The sequence below is a fragment of the Eleutherodactylus coqui genome, chromosome 2 (genome assembly GCF_035609145.1).
Source record: "Eleutherodactylus coqui strain aEleCoq1 chromosome 2, aEleCoq1.hap1, whole genome shotgun sequence".
NCBI classification, from domain to species: domain Eukaryota; kingdom Metazoa; phylum Chordata; class Amphibia; order Anura; family Eleutherodactylidae; genus Eleutherodactylus; species Eleutherodactylus coqui.
The window spans coordinates 215,258,103-215,281,574 of record NC_089838.1 but is presented as its reverse complement, the minus strand read 5'-3'; the positions used below and the strand labels follow the sequence as shown (position 1 = coordinate 215,281,574).

The 23,472-nt window shown below is 41.1% G+C and overlaps 1 protein-coding gene across 1 annotated transcript in view; it reads left to right on the top strand.

Moving 5' to 3' along the window:
* The first annotated feature begins 1,902 nt into the window (after positions 1-1,902).
* Positions 1,903-23,472, top strand: part of LOC136610097 (dual oxidase 2-like) — a 75,935-nt gene continuing 54,365 nt past the window's right edge. The window contains exons 1-6 of the mRNA XM_066589362.1: positions 1,903-2,278; positions 4,059-4,128; positions 4,997-5,061; positions 8,293-8,376; positions 11,824-11,988; positions 13,086-13,273. Coding sequence (XP_066445459.1) covers positions 1,903-2,278; positions 4,059-4,128; positions 4,997-5,061; positions 8,293-8,376; positions 11,824-11,988; positions 13,086-13,273 — 948 coding nt within the window. The remainder of the gene's footprint in view (positions 2,279-4,058; positions 4,129-4,996; positions 5,062-8,292; positions 8,377-11,823; positions 11,989-13,085; positions 13,274-23,472) is intronic.

The following is a 23,472-nucleotide window of genomic DNA, read 5'->3' as shown; positions in this document are numbered from 1 at the left end:
TGACTTTTGGACTAACTGTGGAGGCAGCATCTGGGGTACCCCGTTTTTTACTCTTGATCGCTCCAAGTGGGATATAGTCGTTGCTGCAGGGTCCCCAAGCTGTTACTTATCTAGATAGTCCTGGAAGTGTGAATGCTGTTGCTTCACAGGACCGAGATGCAGTACCTCATGTTGTCAACAAGGGATTTTCCAGAAATGTAGCAAGGTCGGGGCTGGCAGCAGAGGTGGAATACCGAGGTTCCGTCAGAAAGTTAGGGCAAGCAGCAGGCAATAATGAAGTCTAGTAAACAGAGCCGAGGTCATGAAGCACAGACGTCAGAGTTGTCATGAGTCAAGCAGGAGTCAGAACCAGAATACAATTAACAGTAGCTTTTTCACAATGTCCAATAAGACCAATTGCTTACGCACTTATCCTAGGGTGTGGATGCCTAATAAAGAAGCTGCTCATGTAAGGGGTAGGCACTGCTTGCTCTCTCTCTTAGCATGTGGAGCGGCATACAGTGGCTTGCAAAGGCACCTTTATTACTAGGGAAAAAAGCTACCCCCCTTCCAATAACGTGCTGTGCCATGTGAAGCCACTGAAAATATATTGAAAATGCAAAAAAGGTTCTGTGCCACAGTTTATTAAACACATTAAGTGTCAAGTTAAACTGTGATACATCTGCTTTTCTCACTACCAGTCCTTTGCTAGATTCTCCATTCCCCATAGAATGGGTTTATTCCCGCTTTGCATTGAATTGGGGTTTCCAGGAAGAGGCTGGAGATGTGGTTCGCTCTTAGCAGGGCACTAGCTCCACTTAGGTAATGATTTATTAGGGATTTACTAGTGGGGTTTTTTTCAAATTTTTTAATTAGTATTATTAGAAGTAATAGAAGTTAAGTTTTACCTTGCAAATAAGTGTATCAATTTTTGTGAGCACTTGAAAATATTATTTTACTAGTAATTATTAGGAAATTATAGTACCAGTGTTTCTGGCCGCACATCACACACTCAGTAGCTTGATTACCACACAAGACAAACACAGCTTGGCTCCTTCCACAGCAGTGACATCACCACAGGTCCTTTAGCCCACAGGATCTTTCTGGTGGTGGTAGGTCAGTGTGTTCTGTTAGGACTGCTGAGTTGTGTAGGAAATTATAGTACCAGTGTTTCTGGTGGCCCAATGCGCACCACAGCTCTGCTACATGGTACATGCATTATGATACCCACACATCACACACACAGCAGCTTGATTACCACACAAGACAAACACAGCTTGGCTCCTCGCACAGCAGTGACATCACCCCAGGTCCTTCAGCCCACCTGATCTCTGTGGGGGAGGTAGGCCAGTGTGTTCTGTCAGGACTGCTGAGTTGTGTCTGACATAATAGCAGTTTAGTTGTATTCTCATTTTGTTATTTTTGTCCTTCCCTTCCAAGATCCCCAACTGTGTTGTTGTTCTTCTGTCAGTCAGACTCTGTATTTTATATATGTTGTAAGACCTTCAATGACGTCACCAGGGGATGGAGCGATGACATCACCAGGGGTGATGTATAAGAATCACACACACACACACACACACATCCTCACAGACAAGTGATCATTAGTAGTTTGATAAAGATTTTAAGTGAAATTACTTTTAGTTTAAAAGATTACTATTCTTCCACATGGATTAAATGCAGCCTGTACTTATCTGACAGGTCTATAGGGCATGCCTAATGTGTTTAAATGACTTTTATTTATAATACATTGATATATAACATAGTAATGAGCACTTCAAGGCATATTCCCATCTTTGCAATTTATCCCCTGTTCACAGTATAGATGATAACTTCCTGATCAGTTAAGGTCCAACTGCTGAGATTCCCACTGATCCAGAGATATCTCACCCAGCATATCCTTAAATTTTGAAAGTTGTGGCCATGGTGGCCACTTCAATGGGAAATTGGAAACTGCTAGAGATATCTAACTTCAAGCGCTTGTCAATTTCTAACAGCCACATTGGAATGATTGCAGTCACCGTTGTTAAAATTTATGGACAAGTTGGGGGAAATATCTCTGGATCAGTGGGGATCCCAGTGGTCAGACCTTCACTGATGAGCAAGTTATCCGCTATTCTTGCTGAGATGGAAAATATACACGGGGTGGACAAAAATATGGAAACACCGTACAAAATGCATGGGATTTTAATCATTAGCACCAAGCTGCCTTTTGACCTCTTCTTGGCTGAGAGCTTTCCTTCCAAATTGTGTTTACTTCATCTCTTGCTCTGCTTTGGGTGGTTTTGGGAGCCAGTTGGTAAAAGCAGCTGAGTGTCTCAAATCCCTGACCATTGGAACATTGTTGCTTGGGCAGATGTTCACTTCTTCCTGGCAGCATCTGTGTTATATTACCTGCACTTAAAATCGGTCTCTACATGTCTTATTGAAATATGATTTATAATCTCATGTAACTTAGAGTATGCATTTCCTACGCTGTTTTCATATTTTTGTCCACCCCCTGCATCTTTAATGGAGAAAGTCAAGATGGGTGTCATCTCTCCTTAAGGAGAGCACCCAAAACGTTTGTGGGGACACCTAGGGGGGAGTGGGTCGAGGAATTGAATCGTCTCTCCCCAAGGAGAACACTCAGAAGGAGTGCAAAAAAAACCCTGAAAAATCAGTGAGGAGACTTTTACGGCCATGCACGCTCCTCTGGGTAATTTATGCAACTAAGGGAGATGGAATAATACCACTGCAGTGCCACCTATTGGATTTCAGCATTCCTTGCTAAGCTAGAAACCTACTGCACACTGATGAGGGGCAAAACCCCCAAAACAGCTGTATGTATATGGTTTTCTGTCTTGGTTTCCTAGCTAAGTCAGAAACCTACTGCACACTGATGAGGCACAAAACCCAGAAACAGCTATTGTATATGGCTTTCTGACTTGGATTCCTATGCCAGATTATTGTTATAAAGACCTGTATAAAGGGTCTGACATTGATTTAAAGGAATGCTGCCATCCAATAGGTGGTGCTGCAGAGGTATTATTCCATCTTCCTTATTTGCATCAATTACCCAGAGGAGCATGCATGGCCATATAAGACTCCTCACTCACTTTTCAAGTGTTTTATCACACCCCTTCTGGGTGCTCTTCTTGGGGAGAGACAATGCCATTGCCCGACCCACTCACTTTGTGGGTGCTCTCCTTAAGGAGAGATGACACCTCTCTTGACCCACATTACTGGCCTCTCACCAGCTGAGCCAAAAACCTACTGCACACTGATGAGGGGCAAAAAACCCAAACAGCTGTAGGTGTATGGTTTTCTAGCTTGGTTTCCTATTCCCAATCATTGTTTTAAAGACCTGTATAAAGAGTCTTACATTGATATGAAGGAATGCTGCCATCCAATAGGTGTAATTGCAGAGGTATTATTCCAACTTCCTTATTTGCACCACCACATTTTACATCACTCTACATTAAAAAGTCCATGGACAGAACCCCACATTGTAAAAAACAGTACAGTAAAATAAGATCACTTTAAATGTGACACTATAGACAATCCTAGATTGCTTTGGATACTGGCATATTAAAAATCCTAGTCACCAGTGGGTTAGGCCATCACCACAGAGATGAGATAGACAAACATTAAGTAAGACATCACCATCATTGTGTTTCTGAGTGGGAAAGCTTACCCTCTAATGATTTCCTCATTGCTTTATGAAACATTGCATTCTTATTGACTTAATTTATGTAACTATATAAGGTTATTTATTTTGTATGCGGAACTGTATGATAAAAAATTTACAGGGCTGCAAGGAAATCAATTTCCCTACTGTGACTAATTGACCAAAAAAAAAACCATTTGCCATTCCTTCTTACGAAGGAAGCAAGAATAATCAAAGGTACTAGACAGTATTACAAAATTTCTGACCTTCAATTCTGTAAAATATTAATGTTGCAATGGTGAATATACACTTTAACCTCCACTTAAAATATTTATGAAATATGGGAAGAGCAGGGAATGTGTTAAATTATATGTTTTGTTTCATGTAATATATAATCCTATTTTATAATTTACTGTTTATTTCTTCCAAGGCATCAACAACAACTATCATGACTCAAAAACACATTTGGCTTTTCTTAATCCATGCATGGATGTGCTTGGGTAATTACATTTATTACAAATTAATACATTTTTATAACCATCAAATATTCACAGTACTTAGAATGTATTTGAATTATTACTGTATTATAAGTCTAAGGCCGCCTGCAGACGAGCGGGTCGGATCCGGCAGCGAGAATTCTCGCCGCGCGATCCGACCCGAGCGCCTGCAAGGACGAGCGCGTACTCACCCGCGCCTGGCGGCCCCGGCTCTTTCATGTGCCGGCTGCCGCGCAGCCAGCGCATGCGCAGACCGGAGCCGGCGGCCGGGTGAGTGCGTGCCCCGCAGAAAATTAGGACATGCGTATTTTAATGCACTCCTATGCAAACTTTCAGCGGCGGAAATCCCGCGGGAAATCCCGCGGCGGGATTTCCGCTCGTGTGCAGGCGGCCTTAGACTCCTAAATTATGTGCTGATATAATCCGTACATAGAAGTTTGTACATATAGGGGGAAATTTATGAAGACCAGCATTTCAAACACCAGTCTTAATATGATTTCTCTAAGCGCATGATGCACCTAATACATGAAGAGGTGCATGGCTACATAGAAACGTACACCAGGTCTGACCTGGTGTATATTTTTTGTATAATTTACTCTAGTTTCTGGCATAAATTATACATAAATCTGTTGGTCTGGGGTGGCCATGCCCCCTCTCATCAAGGCTTGCCCAAAAGCGATGAGGCTGGTGCAAAATGCTTGAAAGTCATAATAGGTTTATACACCCAAATTCTGTCGAAAAAGCCTTTAGTCATCAGTGCTCTCTCTAAACTGGGAATTCTGGAAAGGAAATTGTTAAAACATACTAATGAGGTTAAAGATCTTACAGCAATAGCTTTCTGTAGTATTTGATATTCTTAACTCATTTTCAGAGGACAGAGCCTGGAGGGAACAGTGGTGGATGTTCACTTTACATCTTTCTCCATCCTCAGCATAGGTCACCTTTTTATTATGCATAGTTGTTGGGTTGTTTATAAACCTAGATGAAAAACAACTGAGAGGCAGGACATCGAATTCAGATGTATACACACGGTGTACATCCAGATGTATACACAGAAAGTATGAATGTTATGTTCTTTCTCTTGACTCCAACTCACTAGTTATCGTGTAATGTCATTGTTCTCTAATCAAACAAAAAGTTCATATATCTTTTGGTGGAAGATACATCAATCAGTATTATTTTGATTCTATTTAACTTTGGACTTTAGCTTGTTTATTGGTCCTAAACATGATTTCTCGATTGACAAATGTTAGACTGCTTTATATACAGGGTGTCACAAAGGGTTGAAACATCCATATAGAATGAAAATGGTTTGGCAGATGGTGATCCAATTTTGCATACAAGCTACATTGGAAGAGAGAAACCTCTTAGGCCATGTCACCAAAATTACGGCCATTTTGAATGCCACCATTTTGGACTCAACTCAAATGTTTCCAATGGGAAGGTATATGTGAGATTTAACATACTGTCAGAGAATTTCACCAGAAAAACAATGTAACATAGTATGTTAGGCTGAAGGGAGACAATGTCTAGTTCAGCCTGTTTCCACCCCCACCCCTGCGAAAAAACCCACCTGCTCACATGAGCGGAAAATGCGTGAATGGGCAAAGTTTGTGCATGAAACTTTGCCCGTTCACTGGAGCAGCTGCTCCACGAAGGTCCTCTCATCACTGAACACTATGACAGCACTGTTCAGTGATTAGGGGACTGCAGCAGGGATGAAAGAATCCCCTGCCACAGCTGTTACAGCTAGGAGCAATCAGAGGCAGTGCTCAGCCATTTATTGAATGACAGCTAAGTGCTGCCTCTGATTGGCTGAGTGCTGTGACCAATCAGAGGCAGTGCTCAGCTGTCATTCAATGGCTGAGCACTTTCTCTGATTGGTCACAGCGCTCAGCCAATCAGAGACAGCGCTTTCTGGAGGTGGGTATTTTTCAATCTCCAACCACCAGAATACAGATGAAGACTGCTTTGGATGTTGAGAAGAGCTTTTTTCTACAGCTAAGTATAATTTTCATGGAAGGGCTTATATTTCAAACCCTTCCCTGAAAATTATCGCTGCAGGAGTTGCCTTCAACCCATTGCTTTCAATGGGGTGGCAGCAGCGCCGGCCCCATTGAAAGTAATGGGATGGCATTGCACTCGTCTGCCACAGCTGTCATAGCTCTAACAGCTGTGGCAGGGGATTCCTTCATCTGCGAAGATGAAGGAATCCCCTGCCATAGTTGGCACATCTGTGACAGCTGTGGCAGAGGACAGGATCTTCTCCCTATGTTTTCAATGGGAACGGCGCTGCTGCCGCCAGCCCCATTGACAATAAGGAGAAGCCCCTATATGTGACAGCATCCAGGGGTTTCACATCCAAGGAATCTCCTGCTGCAGCCGCAGCAGGAGATAGCGATCATCTCCCATTGCTTTCAATAGGGCGGCAGTGGCGCCGGCCCCATTGAAAGCAATGGGATGGCTGAGTGCTCCTCTGCCACAGCTGTGACAGTTGTGGCATGGAATTCTTTCATCCCTGCTGCAGTCCCCTCATCACTGAACACTGTGACAGTGCTTTCACAGTGTTCAGTGATGAGGGGATTCCCCACAGGGATTAACGGAACCATCCGGGAGTCCCCTCAACCCCGTGGGAACAAAGCAGTTTACAGCAGGACATTTAAAAGGTGCCTCTGGCTAGAAGCACCTTTTAAATGTCTTGCTTTAAGCTTTAAACTCCTGATCCATGTGCAGGAGTTTCCTTTAACTCCTGCTCCCATAGGAGACTCCTGCAAAATGCGCACCTTTGTCTTTTTTAGGTGCACACTGTTCTGCGCTTCAAATTTCGCGCATACGAACGCTTCCATAGGTCGTCTAAATAAGGCCTAATACAGTGATTGCATGTGAAATTAAAAAAGTGATTATGCAGTGTCCACCATGTTTGAATGTTAACCCTGTCCTTGTCATCAAATCCTGATGAACTCTAACCAAAACATCAGGCTGAATGTTAGTACAAGTATCAACAATTCTGTGTTTCAGATGAGCAACATTCTATATCTTCTCAGAGTAAACAAATGCCTTGATATGACCCAACCAGTAACAATCCAAAGGGGTCAAATCAGGAGAATGTAGTGGCCACTTGACTGGACCCCTATGAGCAATCTACTTTTGAGGAAATTGTGCAGATCAAGATGCTCTCTTAAATGCGTTTTTTTTATGAGGCATGGTGTCATCTTGTTGAAAGAATTCTGGAAATGTTCTATCCTCGACAGCAGTGAAGTAAACACATCTTCATCTAAAAACCTTGTGTAACTGTCTGCTCTTAATGTTCCTTCAATGAAGAAAGGACCCACAATTCAGGTACCCCATACACCGCACAGTGCCATCACTTTAGGTGAGGCAATCATGTTAACCTAACCATTAATAAAGAAATTTGCTTCATCACTGAACAGCACCTGATAGGGAAAATAAGGGTTTACCTTAAATCGCAGCATCTGCAATTTGTAAGAATGCCATTTATGAGTAGACAGAATTCACTGTATGAAGGCCTGGCTAACCCAAATTCTTGAGACAGACAATGAGTGCTACATTGTAGGCTCTTACTTAATGTCACCAAAATGGTGGTTGCTAGTTTTTCAGAATTTGGAAAGACACTTGGCTATTGCATTGTGAGCAATGATAGGTCTGGTCAGGTGAAATCAGCTGTGATGGCACATTTGCTTCATTCACCTGACATAAGAATGATTTTACCATGTTATGCTTAAGATAATGCCATCATTCACATTATCTGTAATGAAGAAAAATCACTGTGTTAATATGAGAACGAATAAAGTTATGTTAAAATGTAGCAAACCATTGTTTTTCTGGTGAAATTCTCTGCCAGTCTGATATATCGCATACCAACTTTCCTATTGGAAAAATTAGAGTGGAATCCAAAATGGCAGCATTCAAAATGGTTGTTGTTTTGGCGACTTGGCCTAATAGGGTTTCCCCTTCCACCGAAGCTTGTATGCAAAATTTGATCGCCGTCTGCAAATGGGTGTTCCCACACTTTTGAGACTCCCTGTATAATAAATCATAAAAAAATATATATAGGGAGGGAATAAATTTGCTTTATGATTAAAATTATTCTTATTTCTAATGTTTATTTACATTATTTATTCATCAATTTGACTGAATTTTTAACAGATGCACAGCCGACAGTGAACTGGGAAGTTCAGCGTTATGATGGGTGGTATAATAATCTAGCGCATCATAGCATGGGTTCCAAAGGTAAGACACAAATCAATGATAAGGGCTCATCAACCCATATGGTGATTTTATTTTGTTTTTAAAGTAGACAGATGACCCCATGTTAACATAACCTAAGGGCATGTCTACACGTACTTGAAAAAATCCATTACAGATTTCACCGCAAATTCTGAGGCAAATACACGTATATATTACATGCAGTACTTGTTGCAGACTTTACAGCCAACTCAATGTAGATTTCACCATAGTGAAATTCTAAGTTCAAAGGGTTGAAAACAAACAGAAATAATTGACGTGCTACAGATTTAAAACAATTGCTGTACAAATTTTGGCTATACAAGCTCTCCAGTCCGAGGATTGTGATTGCTATCTAGAAATAAACACTCCAGTGTACAAATTCCTTGAAGGCCAACAAGTCAGAAGAGATCTAAGGAAAAGTATAAAAAGTTCAGCGCCAATGGCTTGAAGCAGCATCCAATACTTTATTTCATCATGTTAAAACATGGCGATCCACATGATATAGCTTTACATTTCAAGTGACCTCAAATCTTTATATATAGCTGCTTGTGTGAAAGCTTCATTTAATATGAAGGAAAGAATTATTGGATGTTCTTTCAAGTCAATGATGCAGGATTTTTACATTTCTTCCTAGTTACAGCAACTTTATTGAGAGAAATGGACTGAAACTCACCTTTGGAAGTCATAAACAGTTAATATCCACATGCAGTGCCAAGTAATGCTCCCATAAAAAATAATTGAATGAATGGCTGAGTGCTGCCTCTTACTGTCTGAGCGCTGTGACCAATCACAGGCAATGCTCAGCTTTCATTCAATGAATGGCTGAGCGCTGCCTCTGATTGGCTGAGCGCTCAGCCAATTAGACCCAGCACTTTTAGGAGGCGGAGATTTTTACATCCCCGGACAGGAGAAAGTGCTTCAGAACAGTGTGGAGGAGCCAGGGAGAAGACGCGCCAGAGCTGCACAGCGGCGGAGAGGTGATATATATATATTTTTTTATTTTTTTTATTAATTTTTTTTTTTTTCTAGCAACTTGGGATGACTTTCAGGGAAGGGCTTATATTTCAAGCCTTTCCCTAAAAAATCACTGCAGTGGGTTGCCTGCTTCCCATTGTTTTCAATGGGATGGCTGCAGAGCTGGTCCCATTGACAGCAATGGGCATGGAGCTTCAGCCAGGCGCATTTTGCACATCCAAGCAGCGCATTTTTTTGTCTGACTAAGCCCTTAATGGGATACCAAATGTATAGTTTTTTTGCTGTACTACTTTAAAAAAATAAAATATCTTTGGGGGGAAAAAAAATCCAATTATTTTCTGCCACCATTTTCTGACAATCATAACGTTTTTATTTTTCCTTCAACACAGTTGTACAAGGGCTCATTTTTTGCAGTGCATGTCCTGTAGCTTCTATTCATAGCTTCTGAAGTATATATGACTTTTTGATCGCCTTTTATTACATCTTTTCTTGGTGACAGGGTGAACAAAAAAGCGCAACTTTAACATGTTTATTTTTTTCTGACAACCTTCACTGTGCAGGGTACTGACAACTTCAACTGTGCAGGGTAAATAATCTGTTACTTTGATAGAGTGGACTTTTATGGACGCATATTTTTACTATAAAATGTTTTTTTTACTTTTACTACCTTTAGTTTTCTTCAATAATTAATAAAAAATTTTAAAACTGACTTTTACATTTTTAAGCCCTCATAGGAAAAAGAACGTGCGATGGTTTGATCATTCCTACTGTATGACATAACACTATAGTATTACATTATACCGCAATCTATCAAGTCACGCCACAGGCATGGCTTGATAGGCAATCTGCAATGGCTGCCCTGGGGGCTCTCAGAAGGCCCCCGGCTGCCATGGTCACTGCACAGCACCCTGCAATTTCCCTCCATGCAAACCCAAACCTGCATGACGTAACTGCACATCTTGGAGCGCTAGGGGGTTAAAGGTATCAGTCAGGAAAGAGTACCAAAATATTTTCAAGAAATTTCATATATCATGGAACATAGTGAAGATGGTCATCAAGAATTGGATTGAATTTGGCACAGTGATATTACCAAGAAATGAACATCCATCAGAAAATTGGTCCAGGAGGCTGCCAGAAGGCCTATAGCAAAACTAAAGGAGCTGCAGGCATTTCTGGCAAGTACTGGTTGTGTAGTGCATGTGACAACCATCTTCCGTATTCTTCATATGTCTGGGCTATGGGCTTGGTGGGCAAGACGGAAGCCTTTTCTAACAAAGAAATAGACCATTCAAGACCGGCTATGTTTTGCCAAAACCTACATCAAGTCTGCCAAAAGCATGTGGGAGAATGTGTTATGTCTGATGAGAACAAGGTTGAACTTTTTGGCCATAATTCCAAAAGGTATGTTTGGCACAAAGCCAACACTGCGCATCACCAAAAGTGAAGCATAGTACTTTGGGGATGTTTTTCTCCTGCAAGAATTGGGGCTTTAGTCAAGGTAGAGGAAATTATGAACACTTCCAAATATCAGTCCATTTTGGCACAAAACCTTCAGGTTTCTGCTACAAAGCTGAAGATGAAGAGGAATTTCACCCTTCAGCAAACCAAAGCATACCTCCAAGTCAAAAACAGAGTGGCTACATCAGAAGAAGATCACAGTTGTGGAATGGCCCAGCCAGAGCCCAGATGTGAATCCCATGAAAATCTTATGCCCTCGCAATCTGACAGATTTAGAACACTTTTGCTAGGAAGAGTGGGCAAAGATTGCCAAATCAAGATGTGCCATGCTGATAGACACCTACTCAAATATTTGTGAAGACGTTTCTCTATTCTATGTGAATCACAGCTATCCACGCACTGTGGTTAAGCTCCGGGTGAGGTGTTAAAAAAAATGAATATAGAGCAGTGAGCTGTTTATTCTTTTTCACTGTGTTCCCACTTATGACTCCATCATAAGAATGAAATGGGGCCAAAAAGAAATGCATGGGAGAGTTGCAAGGGGAAAAATACTGCTGCTACTATGCAACATTGATGATCATCTTACATGTACGAAAAACCTATGTAATCCCTCAGCCATTATAAATAATGTTCTATATATGCAGATGATTTAAAAAACAATTCCATCAAAAAATACATGTTTCCTATTATTGCATCCATCAACTGAGTGTCTGTCACACTCTGGGCGTCTCCTATGTATATTGCTATCACTTCCATGCAGTGGAGCCTCCTGTTTGATTCTTATCACGTACTATGTTGATGTTTAGATTTCTCCCTGCTTTCTTTTCATCTATATCTTGCTAGCAATCCCATGATGCATCTGCACAGAATCACATGAACAGCTAGAGCTAGTACCATCTCTGTCTGCTGGGAGGACAGTATAATTTTAATTAATCTCTACATTCATCTAACTAAGCTAAAAAAACATAAGTATATAGTCAAGGAGGATGAATTGCTATTTATGTTGTTCTTCACCAGGCTCTAAACTGATGCGCCTCGTCCCTGCAAGCTACTCTGATGGAGTTTATCGGGTTGCAACAGAACCAGAGCTGCCAAATCCACGAGAAATCAGTAACATGATCATGAAGGGAGAGTCTGGTTCTTCATCTTCTCAAAATTTAACAGTGATGGCAGTATTTTTTGGTGAGACAACACTGAATATATAATGTGTCCCATTTTTGGTGATGATTAGCTTCACCGAGAAGCCCCATTTATATGTAATGCTGTTCTACCACAATGCCTTGGTGCTTGATTCAAATGCTCTCCTGCGCAGAAGTATTGTGTGGCAGATAAATCCACAAAAAGCATTATTGCTCTTGCAGAGGTTATTGCTAACAGGGTGTCAGGGGGCAGAACATCCACTAACTGCTGGAAAGTTGCTGGAGGTGGATGTTCCATGTTGCTGCCGCTGGTCAGTGCTGTTTTGCGATCCCTCACTTGCTGACAAGAAGCAGGTGTGCTTCATAGGGCTCTTCATGCTCCTGACGTGGATCATCGCGATTCTCATACCAACACTATCAGGAATGCAGGCGGTAAGTAACAGGCTTTGAATAGTGGGTGACCGCTGCCAATATGGGTTAGGGACATGAAAACAGAAGAGGAGTCTCTAGGCTTCCTCCGCCATGAACTGCTAGCCATGCCCACTACATGAAATGTTTCTAAAGGCCCATTTTGACAAAACAATTATCGCTCAAAATTCGCTCAAAAGCCATCTTTTGAGCAATAATCATTTTGTCTAAATGCGCGGCCATCGTGCACTGTTTGTGCACTATTCGTTCATCATGATTTCTAGCAAGCTAGAAATTACCAATTACTCTTATCAGTGCTACATGCTGGCTGGTATTCTTTCAGCTCGTATCCCACTGGCAGTTCTCAGCGGGACACCAGCTGAAAGCTCCGAGAACAATGCAGCTGTTTGAATATACAAAACAGCTGCTTTGTTCTCTAAACTATTACAGCAGTATCCTGCTCCACCTGCATTAACTTTTAAGTAGCTAATTAGAGTTTAAGCAAATATGATCGCTCAAAATCTGTCACTCAAACTATCGTTTGAGCAAATTTTGAGCCAGCATCATTCCATGTAAATAGGCCTTAAGTCACAGACAATTTTGAAGGTTCCTCAGAACAATTTTTAAATAAACACTTTCAAAATTTTTATTCTTTAATTTACTGAAATATAATAAAAGTAGAATTCCTAGAAATGCGGGAGATACTCATAAGGATTCCATTTTCTCTTTCAGGTTATCATGTTCTTTCAGAAATCGTGTCTATAGAAATGCCAGCATGTCCAGCTGAATTTCTAAATATTCAGATTCCTTCTGGAGACCCAGTGTTTGATCCTAAGAAGAAAGGCAATGTGGCTTTGCCATTCCAAAGAATTCGCTGGTCTCATGATACAGGACAAAGTCCCAATAACCCAAGAGAGCAGGTAAAAAGTCTAAACAGAATGCTAGAGTTCAGAGTGTGGTGAATTATGCAATAAATATGCCTATAAAGTCAATTTTATCTTTTATAGCTACCATGGAATCATGCTTATTTACCCTCTATCAATTATATATTTCCCTCATAACACAATAAGAAAAGTGTGTAGTGAAAAATCATCTCATAATCTACAAAGCCATCTTCTATTGTTAAAGCCAGCTTTACTGCAGTCAGGAAAAAGCAAAGTATATTAACCTCTGACACGTCATAGTTTTCATTTTCACAGTTTTTTTATTGAAATTTAACAAGAAGACAATAATACAATTGTGTATAACTCCAGGCAGGGGACAAAGTGCAATGTAAATAAACAGTATATTATGTGACACATAACCATAATCTTAACACTTGTCTTGTCATAAACAAAGGAAAAGTGAACCAAAAAAAAGGAACGGGTGAGGACTCTATATTTTGTATATAATAAAAAAATACATGTATACAATATATAACACTTTAAATAAAAATTTTAAAAAACTTTTGACATGTCCTAGTGACAAATCAGAAGATCTGATCAGTGGGGGTCCATGTGCTAGGACCCCTACATCCATCACTAAGTGAAAGGGCAGTAGCACTCATCTGAGTGCTGTGCCCATTTGGCAGTCATTGTGAGCAGTGTACCAACTCCATAGACTTTCTGTGGAGCCCATACACCAATCTAAGCAGTGATGGAAACAGCTGAATGAGTGCAGCGCTTAGATGAGTGCTATGTCAATCATGGATCACAGCATATCTCACACAAGTGTTAAGGATTGGTACTAAATGTAACTAATGAATATCTGCCCCCTTCCTGGTTAGAAGCTTCTTGGCCTGTGCATGCACAGAAGAATCACACGCTGGCACACAGTTCAGTTGAATGACACTTTCTTTATTCTAATAAGCTGCAGGACGTTTTATAGATGGTATGCATAGTTAGTACGTCATGAAGCACAAATCTGTAGCTGATTTGCTATTGCTTTAGATGGGTTTCTCCCTCCAGGAGCTGACGTCATCATCTTGGAATTCCTGGACTAGGGAGTCGCCATATTGAGTAAACTGTTAGAAACATGGTGGGAGGGGGGAGCGAGTAGTTAGTCAGCATTTTAGCAGGCAGCTGTGTTAGCAAGTGTGATTCTTCTGTGTATGCACAGGCCAAGAAGCTTCTAATCAGGAAGGGGGCAGATATTCATTAGGTACATTTAGTACCAATCCATAACAGATGGTAACCCAGATGGGACACTGGGTTTGGACCGCCAGCAGCCATGAGAAAAGTCGCTGGAGACAAGGACCAACCAGAGATGGACGCAGTGAAGACTGATCACCTCCTAGAGTACGGCGGGACACTTTGTTACCTTACCAATACACCTGTCTCCCCTCTTGGTCAGTTTCTGTGACTTATACGGCTGGTCGGGGGCCACCAAAGACAGGTAATATTCTTGCCCAAAGTCTGTTAACCCCAAACCTGTCATACTGAATATCTGCTGCCCATTTTTATGTTACCTGTGCATTGATGGTTGAAAGAAACTTGGAGGATTAAATGAACCGGGGGTTAAGTCTGCAGGGAATTAGCGCGAGTACTGCTTTGAAGTGATAGTGTGGTGTGTGCGTGACTGAAGGAGGACACTGGATACTCTCACGGTAAAGTGAAGCGGGGACGTCCTTAGTAACGAGTATTCTCCACAGTCTTCTATGACTGGTATTGTCTAATGGTATGTCATGTCCTAAGTGTGTTACTGGGCTTATGTTGGTATAAATGAGGGTTGCTGGGGTCTAGTTAAAACTAAGAGACCAGGATTTGAGGTTAGATTGCCACCACATTACACCACATTCGCCTGAGGTCCTATTTTTCCATCTTAACGTCCATTACTTAGTTGAAGAGAGGGTGGGCTTGTCTCTGAGAGAGAAATGGAGCAGGCGATAGCAAGTGGACACAGTATTGAGAGATGTCCGCGCCACCAGAATCAGCCAGAGAGCTGTGAGAAAACAGAACAGGAAAGGGTTAAGTGGTTAGGGTTCCAGTTGAGGAGACCACATGAACACTAAGAGAGATGGGCACGAGGCAGTCTAAGCCTCAGGAAGGGATTTTAGCATGTGATCTGGTGGTAAAAAGGGAGGGAGAAGGTTTCCGTAAGTGACGTAAAGTTGAAGTAAGATAGCTGCTGTTACAAGATGGTGTTTGTTTCATGTGCTTTGAGTTAAAGACAAAGGAAGGCCAGCCCTTCTTCACCATCTGAGGGCACCGCCTTGGCCGTGTCAAGGATGATGTTTTTTGATACGTGTCTAGTATGTAGTACTCCTGGATCCGCCCGTCAAAATCGCCCAGTAAGGCTACGCCTTCAGTGGCCATTTCAGTGCCAGCCATGGCCCAGCGGCTATTTTAGCATCTGCTGTAACAAAACCTTTGGCTGCTGCCCAGGCGTCATCTCAGCTTTGCAGCAGAAATGAGCTGGCTTCTCCCATCAATGTATCTTTTACCTGGCATCCCAATTTTTACACTGCAATGATGAGTGCCTTTTCTGAATTTTGCATAGGAATATTTAAATCCCCTCCATCCTGGTGCAAACACCTTTCCCCCGATTATCTGCCCTGCAGTCTGAGTTTAGCACCCCCCCCCCCCTCAAGTAGTTTTGTCTAGCGTTGTGCTTAAATTGCCCACATATATACATATATAGTTGTTGCTGGAAAAATCTTTTCCCCTTCACAAGGGGGGAAATGGGGGAGAATCCTTTCATAGTCTGTGTCCTGTTATGACATGAAGCAAGTTCATGCAGAATCTGTGGGCAACTATGTGACAAATAACCACCGTACCATTTGATTATTGCTGTACGTGATAATAGATATATATGCAGTGCAAGAGTGTGATTGTGTCACCCATAGATGCATAGGAAAAGATGTATGATACTAGATAGATATATATAGGAATAGATAATGCTTGATGGTTAATGCAAACCCTACATCACTCCCTCCCCTTCTGAGTTTGCTTTCAGTGCCCTTTAGAGCTTACTTGCAGCAAGAGAAAGAATGTGTGCGCTTGCCAGGAGCTGCGGGTGCAGCAGCCCCCCTTCTCATGGTGTGTGACTGACCTTGTTAGTTCTTACAGCTGTCTTACATCAATTGAATAGAAACTTGTAATGAATCCAGTGAATTATACTGTCTTAGAAGGCAGGAAAGATAGGAATTTTAAGGTACATTTTTTGCTATTTGTGTAAATGTCAGTTCTGTGATTAGTTGGACGTGTGTATATTTGCTCCCATGGGAGTCTATGGGAGCCACCAGTCTATACCGGTCGAAAGATAGAGCAAGACCTATCTTTTCCTGGCAGCGTATAATTGCGATCGCTGATTTCGGTTGCGTATGTGCTATTTTTTTCGAATGCAACGTTTTTACGCACTACAAAATCTCCTGTGTGAACGAATGCATTGGAATCCAGATGGTCATGATTTTCGGCCAGCATGAAAACGCAGCTAAATAGCCGTGTAAAGCATTATGAGAGCCTTGCAGAGAGAGGAGGTGGTGAGACAATTGGAATAGCACAATGCTCTACCCCGAGCACACATGCATTTAGTGCATTATTGTGGCTGTTGGAGGACATGGCTTGGGAGGCAGAGGAATACCTTGAAGCTGCAGATCCCCAAAGCAAGATCTGTAACAAGGCCCCACAACTATAATATTTCATTCATCGTACTGCTCACCTTGGGAAAAAGAGATCTTATAGGCCCCCTGAAGCTCCAGGGTATGCGTGCAACCACATCTTCTGCACCTTTTGCAATTATGCCCCTGCTGGGGGGAAGAAGCATGGCGGATCACATCAGTCAGTACTGTTATTCAACATCACTAGGGACTTCTTGACCTCCTCCTGCATTCCTTTCAGCCCTTAATAGTGATTCTCCCTTTTATGACCGCATTTCAATAGTTTACAGATGTCTGTTGTGTAGACTCAAATCTAAACCCTCATATAGGTTGAGAGAGAAGTTGAAACTATTTCATACACAAAGGGTGTCAGTACTCTTGCATTACCAGACAGCGATGCTGTGACGTGTGTAATTTTTGTATAGTTAAAGGGGTTGTCTCGCGAAATCAAGTGGGGTTATACACTTCTGTATGGCCATATTAATGCACTTTGTAATATACATCGTGCATTAAATATGAGCCATACAGAAGTTATTCACTTACCTGCTCCGTTGCTGGCGCCCCCGTCTCCATGGCTCCGTCTAATTCTGAGGTCTTCTGGCGTTTTTAGACGCGCTTGTGCTGTGCGGTCTTCTCCCTTCGGCTCCGCTCGGCAGCATCGGCGTTTTGGCTCCGCCCCCTTGTACGCGTCATCGTGTAGCTCCGCCCCGTCACATGCCGATTCTAGCCAATCAGGAGGCTGGAACCGGCCACGTCATGGGGCGGAGCTACGCGATGACGCGTACAAGGGGGCGGAGCCAAAACGCCGATGCTGCCGAGCGGAGCCAAAGGGAGAAGACCGCACAGCACAAGCGCGTCTAAAAACGCCAGAAGACCTCAGAATTAGACGGAGCCATGGAGACGGGGACGCCAGCAACGGAGCAGGTAAGTGAATAACTTCTGTATGGCTCATGTTTAACCCCACTTGATTTCGCGAGACAACCCCTTTAAGCAATTGCTAACACTAGAAAATACTTAAAAAGTAACGAGAAGTACTACAATACCTATTTCTGCCTTCAGCTAGACTTGCCACACACTGCTTTCTTTTTCTCATTGATGTTGTAAGACCAGTCATTGACCCCCTGTGTCTAGCCTGTGTTTATCTAGGTCTACTGAGAAAACAGTAGAGGTGTCATTTTGTCATTCCAGTCCTTCACCTATTATTAAAACCAGATAATGTTGCAGATAACATCTTCCTCTTATAGCAGCAATAAACTGACAATCCATTTCCTTCTCATTAATGAAGATAATAGCAGAAAAAACCTTTATCCGCTGCGCTACACCCGTACCCTGAGCAAGAGATGGGAATAAGCTCCTAGGAATCAGCGTCCATAGTAAGCAAAAGTTTTATTCCCAGAATACCGTTTACATACAATAAAAGCAACGCGTTTCAGCATCAACTGATGCCTTTATCAAGCTTAAAGAAAATGCATTTCCTTGCACATATAAATACACAAATGACAAACCTTAATCCAATGTCACGATGCGATACATCTGTTTTCGTTCCTGCCCCATGCTGGACGCCGATCAAGCATGTGTGTGTGTATGAGAGGCGGGGTTCCCTGGAACTCCGTCACGGCGTCCGGCGGGTTCCCCGGTATACGTGCGTTCCACTCTGGAAGGCACGTTACGTCCCCCGTCTTCCGGGTCACGTGTAGGGGCGTGACTAACAAAAGCCAGTCACGCCCCTTCCCTCTGGTTTAGCTCCGTTCGTGCTAAAAACTGACTGGCCCCTATACTAGCGGCCGTGGGAGCAAAGCTCCCTGAGACTATGCCATATCACACAGCCAGCACCCCGATCGGCATGCGTTCCAAAAAGGGAAGCACGTTCTATACCCCGTTATCGAGGTCCCATGAGGGGGCGTGGTTTATAGAAACTTATCCCGCCCCTACTGTGAATCAGCTCCGTTATGATGGGAGCTGGCTCTCAGCTGAACCGGTTGTCAGGCATTTAATTTAACGCCCCCCTTAATGCATCCTAATTCATCAATTTCATATTCTATAACTATTAATCTTCACAACACAATGGTCATTTGTTGCTCCGCCTGACACCTGGTAAGTAGATTTTTCTACGGTTGTTATTTTTTCCTCCTTATGGCTATGGCGCCATCCCTAATTCTTATTTCTATTTGATACGGTATCCGCTTGGGTCCTGGTTTACTTTTTCTGGTGATTGAGCGACTGACCATTATGGAGGAGTTGAAGAAAGAATGGAGTCTTTTACCATCCCGGTTTATTAAATCCTTAAAGAGACATGCCGATGGATTGGAAACATTACAGCTGTCTTCTATATCACAAGGGTTTACAGGTAACTCTGAGTGGGGGAGTTTCCCAGAGGAACAGCCCCACCTCAGAGGTTTGTTAAAGTATGATTTGAAAGAAAGCCTGTTGACATTATGGAGACATGCGATGGATTGGCTGACTTTAAAAATTTATATTGAGAATAACTTGGTTCCACGAGGCCTGAGGATCAATATTGGCCCCGCTTTTTTTGGTGATTCTACATTTGCGGGAGAATGGCGTTTAATGTTGAACACCTTCACGAATTTGATTTTGAACAAAATTGTGCTAAAAAGAGAGACTTTGATGATATCTGCACTCCAGAGAGTGACTTTTCTGGCAGACTTTTGTAAAAAAGAGGACTTTCTATTTGCTCTAGCGTTTATTAACAATTTAGAAATCAATGCATTTTCTAGAAAATTTGATAAATTAAAAAGGGATGCTTTGGATTACTCACAGGAGAAATATTTCCCTTGGGAATATAAAAGGAGTAGTAAGAGGGGGAAGGAGAGGCCACAACAGTTTAAACCACCCCAAAAAAACATGAGAGCCCAGAATTTTACGGGAGGGATTAATCGAGCCCCGAGACAGAATTTTAGAAATAATAAGGATGGGTACTCATGGAAAAGTAACCAATACATATACAATGAAAAGAAAAAAAGGGAGACATGGTTAGGGAAAACCAGTGTCTTTACAAATCAATCTCGGTGGCGTAATAACTCAGTTAGGAGTGAAGCAGTTGAAAAACATTTGAGTGTGGACTCAAGTAAGAAAATTCGAAAAGAAGCGAATATCCAGATGAGAGAGACGAGTGTGAATAATGATAACAGCCGTTTGATATCTTCCTCGTTGGAGCTCCTTACGAAAAATATAGTTCCAAGTGTAACTCAATCGAGAGTGAAAAAATCCGATCCTCTGGCTGAGGAAAGGTTAAAGCATCCTGAGGAATTTTCCTCAAAAACTAACAAATCCACGCAAGTCAGTAGGATTTCGAGACTATCCAGCGTCCCGGAATTACCAGAGATAGGTCTTATTAAAAAAATGACCCCATTGTTAATAGATCTAACTCCACCGAATTTAGTGATGAGAAAAAGCATTGTACCACAGATCAAAACTCCTTTAATAGAAGCAAAGGGATTAGAGATATGTGGGACATCCCCCATAACCCCGGTGATCCTGAACAATACTATAAAAAGTGGAACAAGGGAAAAGGAGACAGAGTTAAGATTAGATCTCGAAACTCCATCATCTGAAATAGAGAAAATATTTTTATGTTCCCCGCTGGCTGACTCGCCCCCTAATTTTATTGATCTAAATTCTCAAATTTTGGATATACCATCTACGCAACAGACATCTAAATATAGTCCATTGAAGGGGATCTGTAGCACTGAAGCCCTTTTTCCAGTTCTGGAGCCCACAACTCCTCGGGTGGCAAACTCCACAACAGTATCCGGGGTCAAATCAAAGAAGATCTTTCAGTTCTACCAACCTCTGTCACCCTCGTTACGAATAAATCAAAGGAAAAGGGGTTTCCAAGACGTAGAGGGAAAAGGGGCGGAAGGAGGTGTAGGTTACAAAAAAACTCTCAAAAAACCCAGGGCAATTCAAACTTCATAGAAATTGGAACAAAAGAAGCACAAAGTATGGGGATTTTTAATATCTCTAAACATATCTTGCAAAGAAAAGAAGCCGAAATTTTAGCAGAAGGTTTATCCTTCAGTCCTTCAAAGAAGGCGAATCTGTTTGACCTATTCGTGGATTTAAATCAGTATATTAAGAAACTAACAGTATGTCGGCATTTCTCTATCCAAAAATTGAAGAATGACAAGTCCAATCTAAAAATAGATGAATCATTCCATATAGAGGATCCTATTCTTACCAATCTTAAACCCACCAGCAAATTTAATCCGGTAGAGAGTCGTGGTAATTTTATAGAAACATTTTATTATAATATGATGCAGGATTTTACAGAAATGTGCAATATTGATATAAACCTCCCTGAAAACATGACACGGGAACAACTCCATACCCTAAAAAATTTAGCGTCTAGGAAAGATATTATCATTAAGCAGGCTGATAAAGGGGGAGGGGTGGTTATTATGGATCTTGATTATTATTTATGGGAATTTGACAGAATTTTAAAGGATCGAAATTATTACAAAATATTAGGGTTTGACCCTACGGATTTAATCTCGACTAAGTTGTTTAGTATGGTGGATGAAGCTTTGATAAATAATTGTTTGAGTAAGAAGGAAAGAGACTTTATTTGTGTGAAAAATCCTGAAGTTCCGTTTTTTTATTTCCTCCCGAAGGTGCATAAGGACATTGCTCGACCGCCGGGTCGTCCAATTATAGCGGGAATAAATTCAATTACTAGTGCATTGTCACATTACATAGATATACACCTCCAAAAATTCGTAATATCTTTGCCTTCTTATATTAAAGACTCTGGTCACACACTCTCCCTGCTTGAACAATTAATATGGAAAGAGTCGTACACATGGTGTACGCTTGACGTTACATCTTTGTATTCGAATATACAACATCACCAAGGTTTGTTAGCGGTACAATCGTTCCTTGAGGACGATCCGCTAATGCCAGAGCCCCAAAGGAAATTTTTATTAGATGCTATAAGTTTTATACTAAATAATAATTATTTTACATTTAACGGCCAGTTTTTTCAGCAGATAAATGGAACGGCCATGGGGACGCGTTTCGCACCAAGTTACGCTAATTTATTTATGGGTGCCTTTGAGAAGATTAATTTTAAGGATAGTCGGATAATATTTTTTAAACGTTTTATTGATGATATTATCATGATTTGGGATGGCTGTACTGCGGATTTAGAAGTTTTTATCAGTGGATTAAACAGGAATGATTGCCAATTACAATTTACGAGCAATACAAATGCTAGAGAAATAGTCTTTTTAGATTTAGTGATTTTTATTGATAATGGAGAAATTAAAACAAGGACACATTTTAAACAGACAGACTGTAATAGTTATTTAAGTTTTAACAGCTGTCACAAGAAATGTTGGCGTACGAACATCCCATATGGTCAATTTAAGCGACTTAGAAGAAATTCTTCATCAATTGAGATATTTAAGGATCAAGCGAAAATAATTAAAAGGAGATTTATAGAAAAGGGATACCCTAGGAGTTTACTCAATGATGCATATGAGAAAGTTTTAGCAGACCAGAGACCCCCTTTTTTAAAAATAAGACCGGATGAAACGAATGGGAACATGGGGAAGAAGGATTTTAACAAGAACCTTTTATTTCTGACGAAATTTAATACGCAACATAAGGCAATAGAAAGGATTATGAGAAAAAATTGGGATTTATTAAAACAGGATCCTTTTTTGTCTAAGGAGATACCTGCGGTACCTAAGATCATTTATCGAAAGAATAGAACCCTACAAAATATTATAGCGCCGTCAGACCCGTTGAAAAAAATGGCAAATAACCAAAGAAAATCTCAAGGTAAATTGAGTGAAGGGAATGTAGGGGTTTTTAGATGTCAAAAAAATAGATGTAAGTGTTGTGCCTCTATTTTGAATGGAAGGAAAGAAATTTTCATAGCACGTGAGGGCAAATTGGTACATTTTAAACAACGTTTAACTTGTGAGTCGACATGGGTAATCTATTTATTGGAGTGCCCGTGCGGACTCAAATATATTGGTCGTACGATGAGAGCCCTGAGAACAAGAATAAATCAACATCGTTTTAATATAGCGTCGGGTTTTACGAAACACAGCGTATCACGGCATTTTAAAGAAACACACAATCAGGATCCTACTAAATTATTAGTCACCCCACTCGAAATGATTTCCTCTAGATCATTTTCACAATTGCGTCAGCGTGAAATGTTTTGGATATTCCGGATAGATTCCCTACACCCGAACGGTTTGAATGAAACCTTAGAAAAAATTACTTAAAATTATTGGATATTATTATTAATATTATTAATTAACATTATAGATGAATTTGTTGTTATGTATTATACATGTGCAGTTTTTTTATTCTATGTAGCAATCATCATTGATAAATAACGTAACTATAGATATAAGATTTTATATTATTTATAGCTAATAATGTATTTTAAATTGTTTTATTGATTGTTACTATTGCATATAGGGTAATTGTTAGTATGTATATATTTAACCCTTAGGATAATTCTGGGGGTATTTTGGGAAGAATACATGCCCGTTTATTAAGTATTAA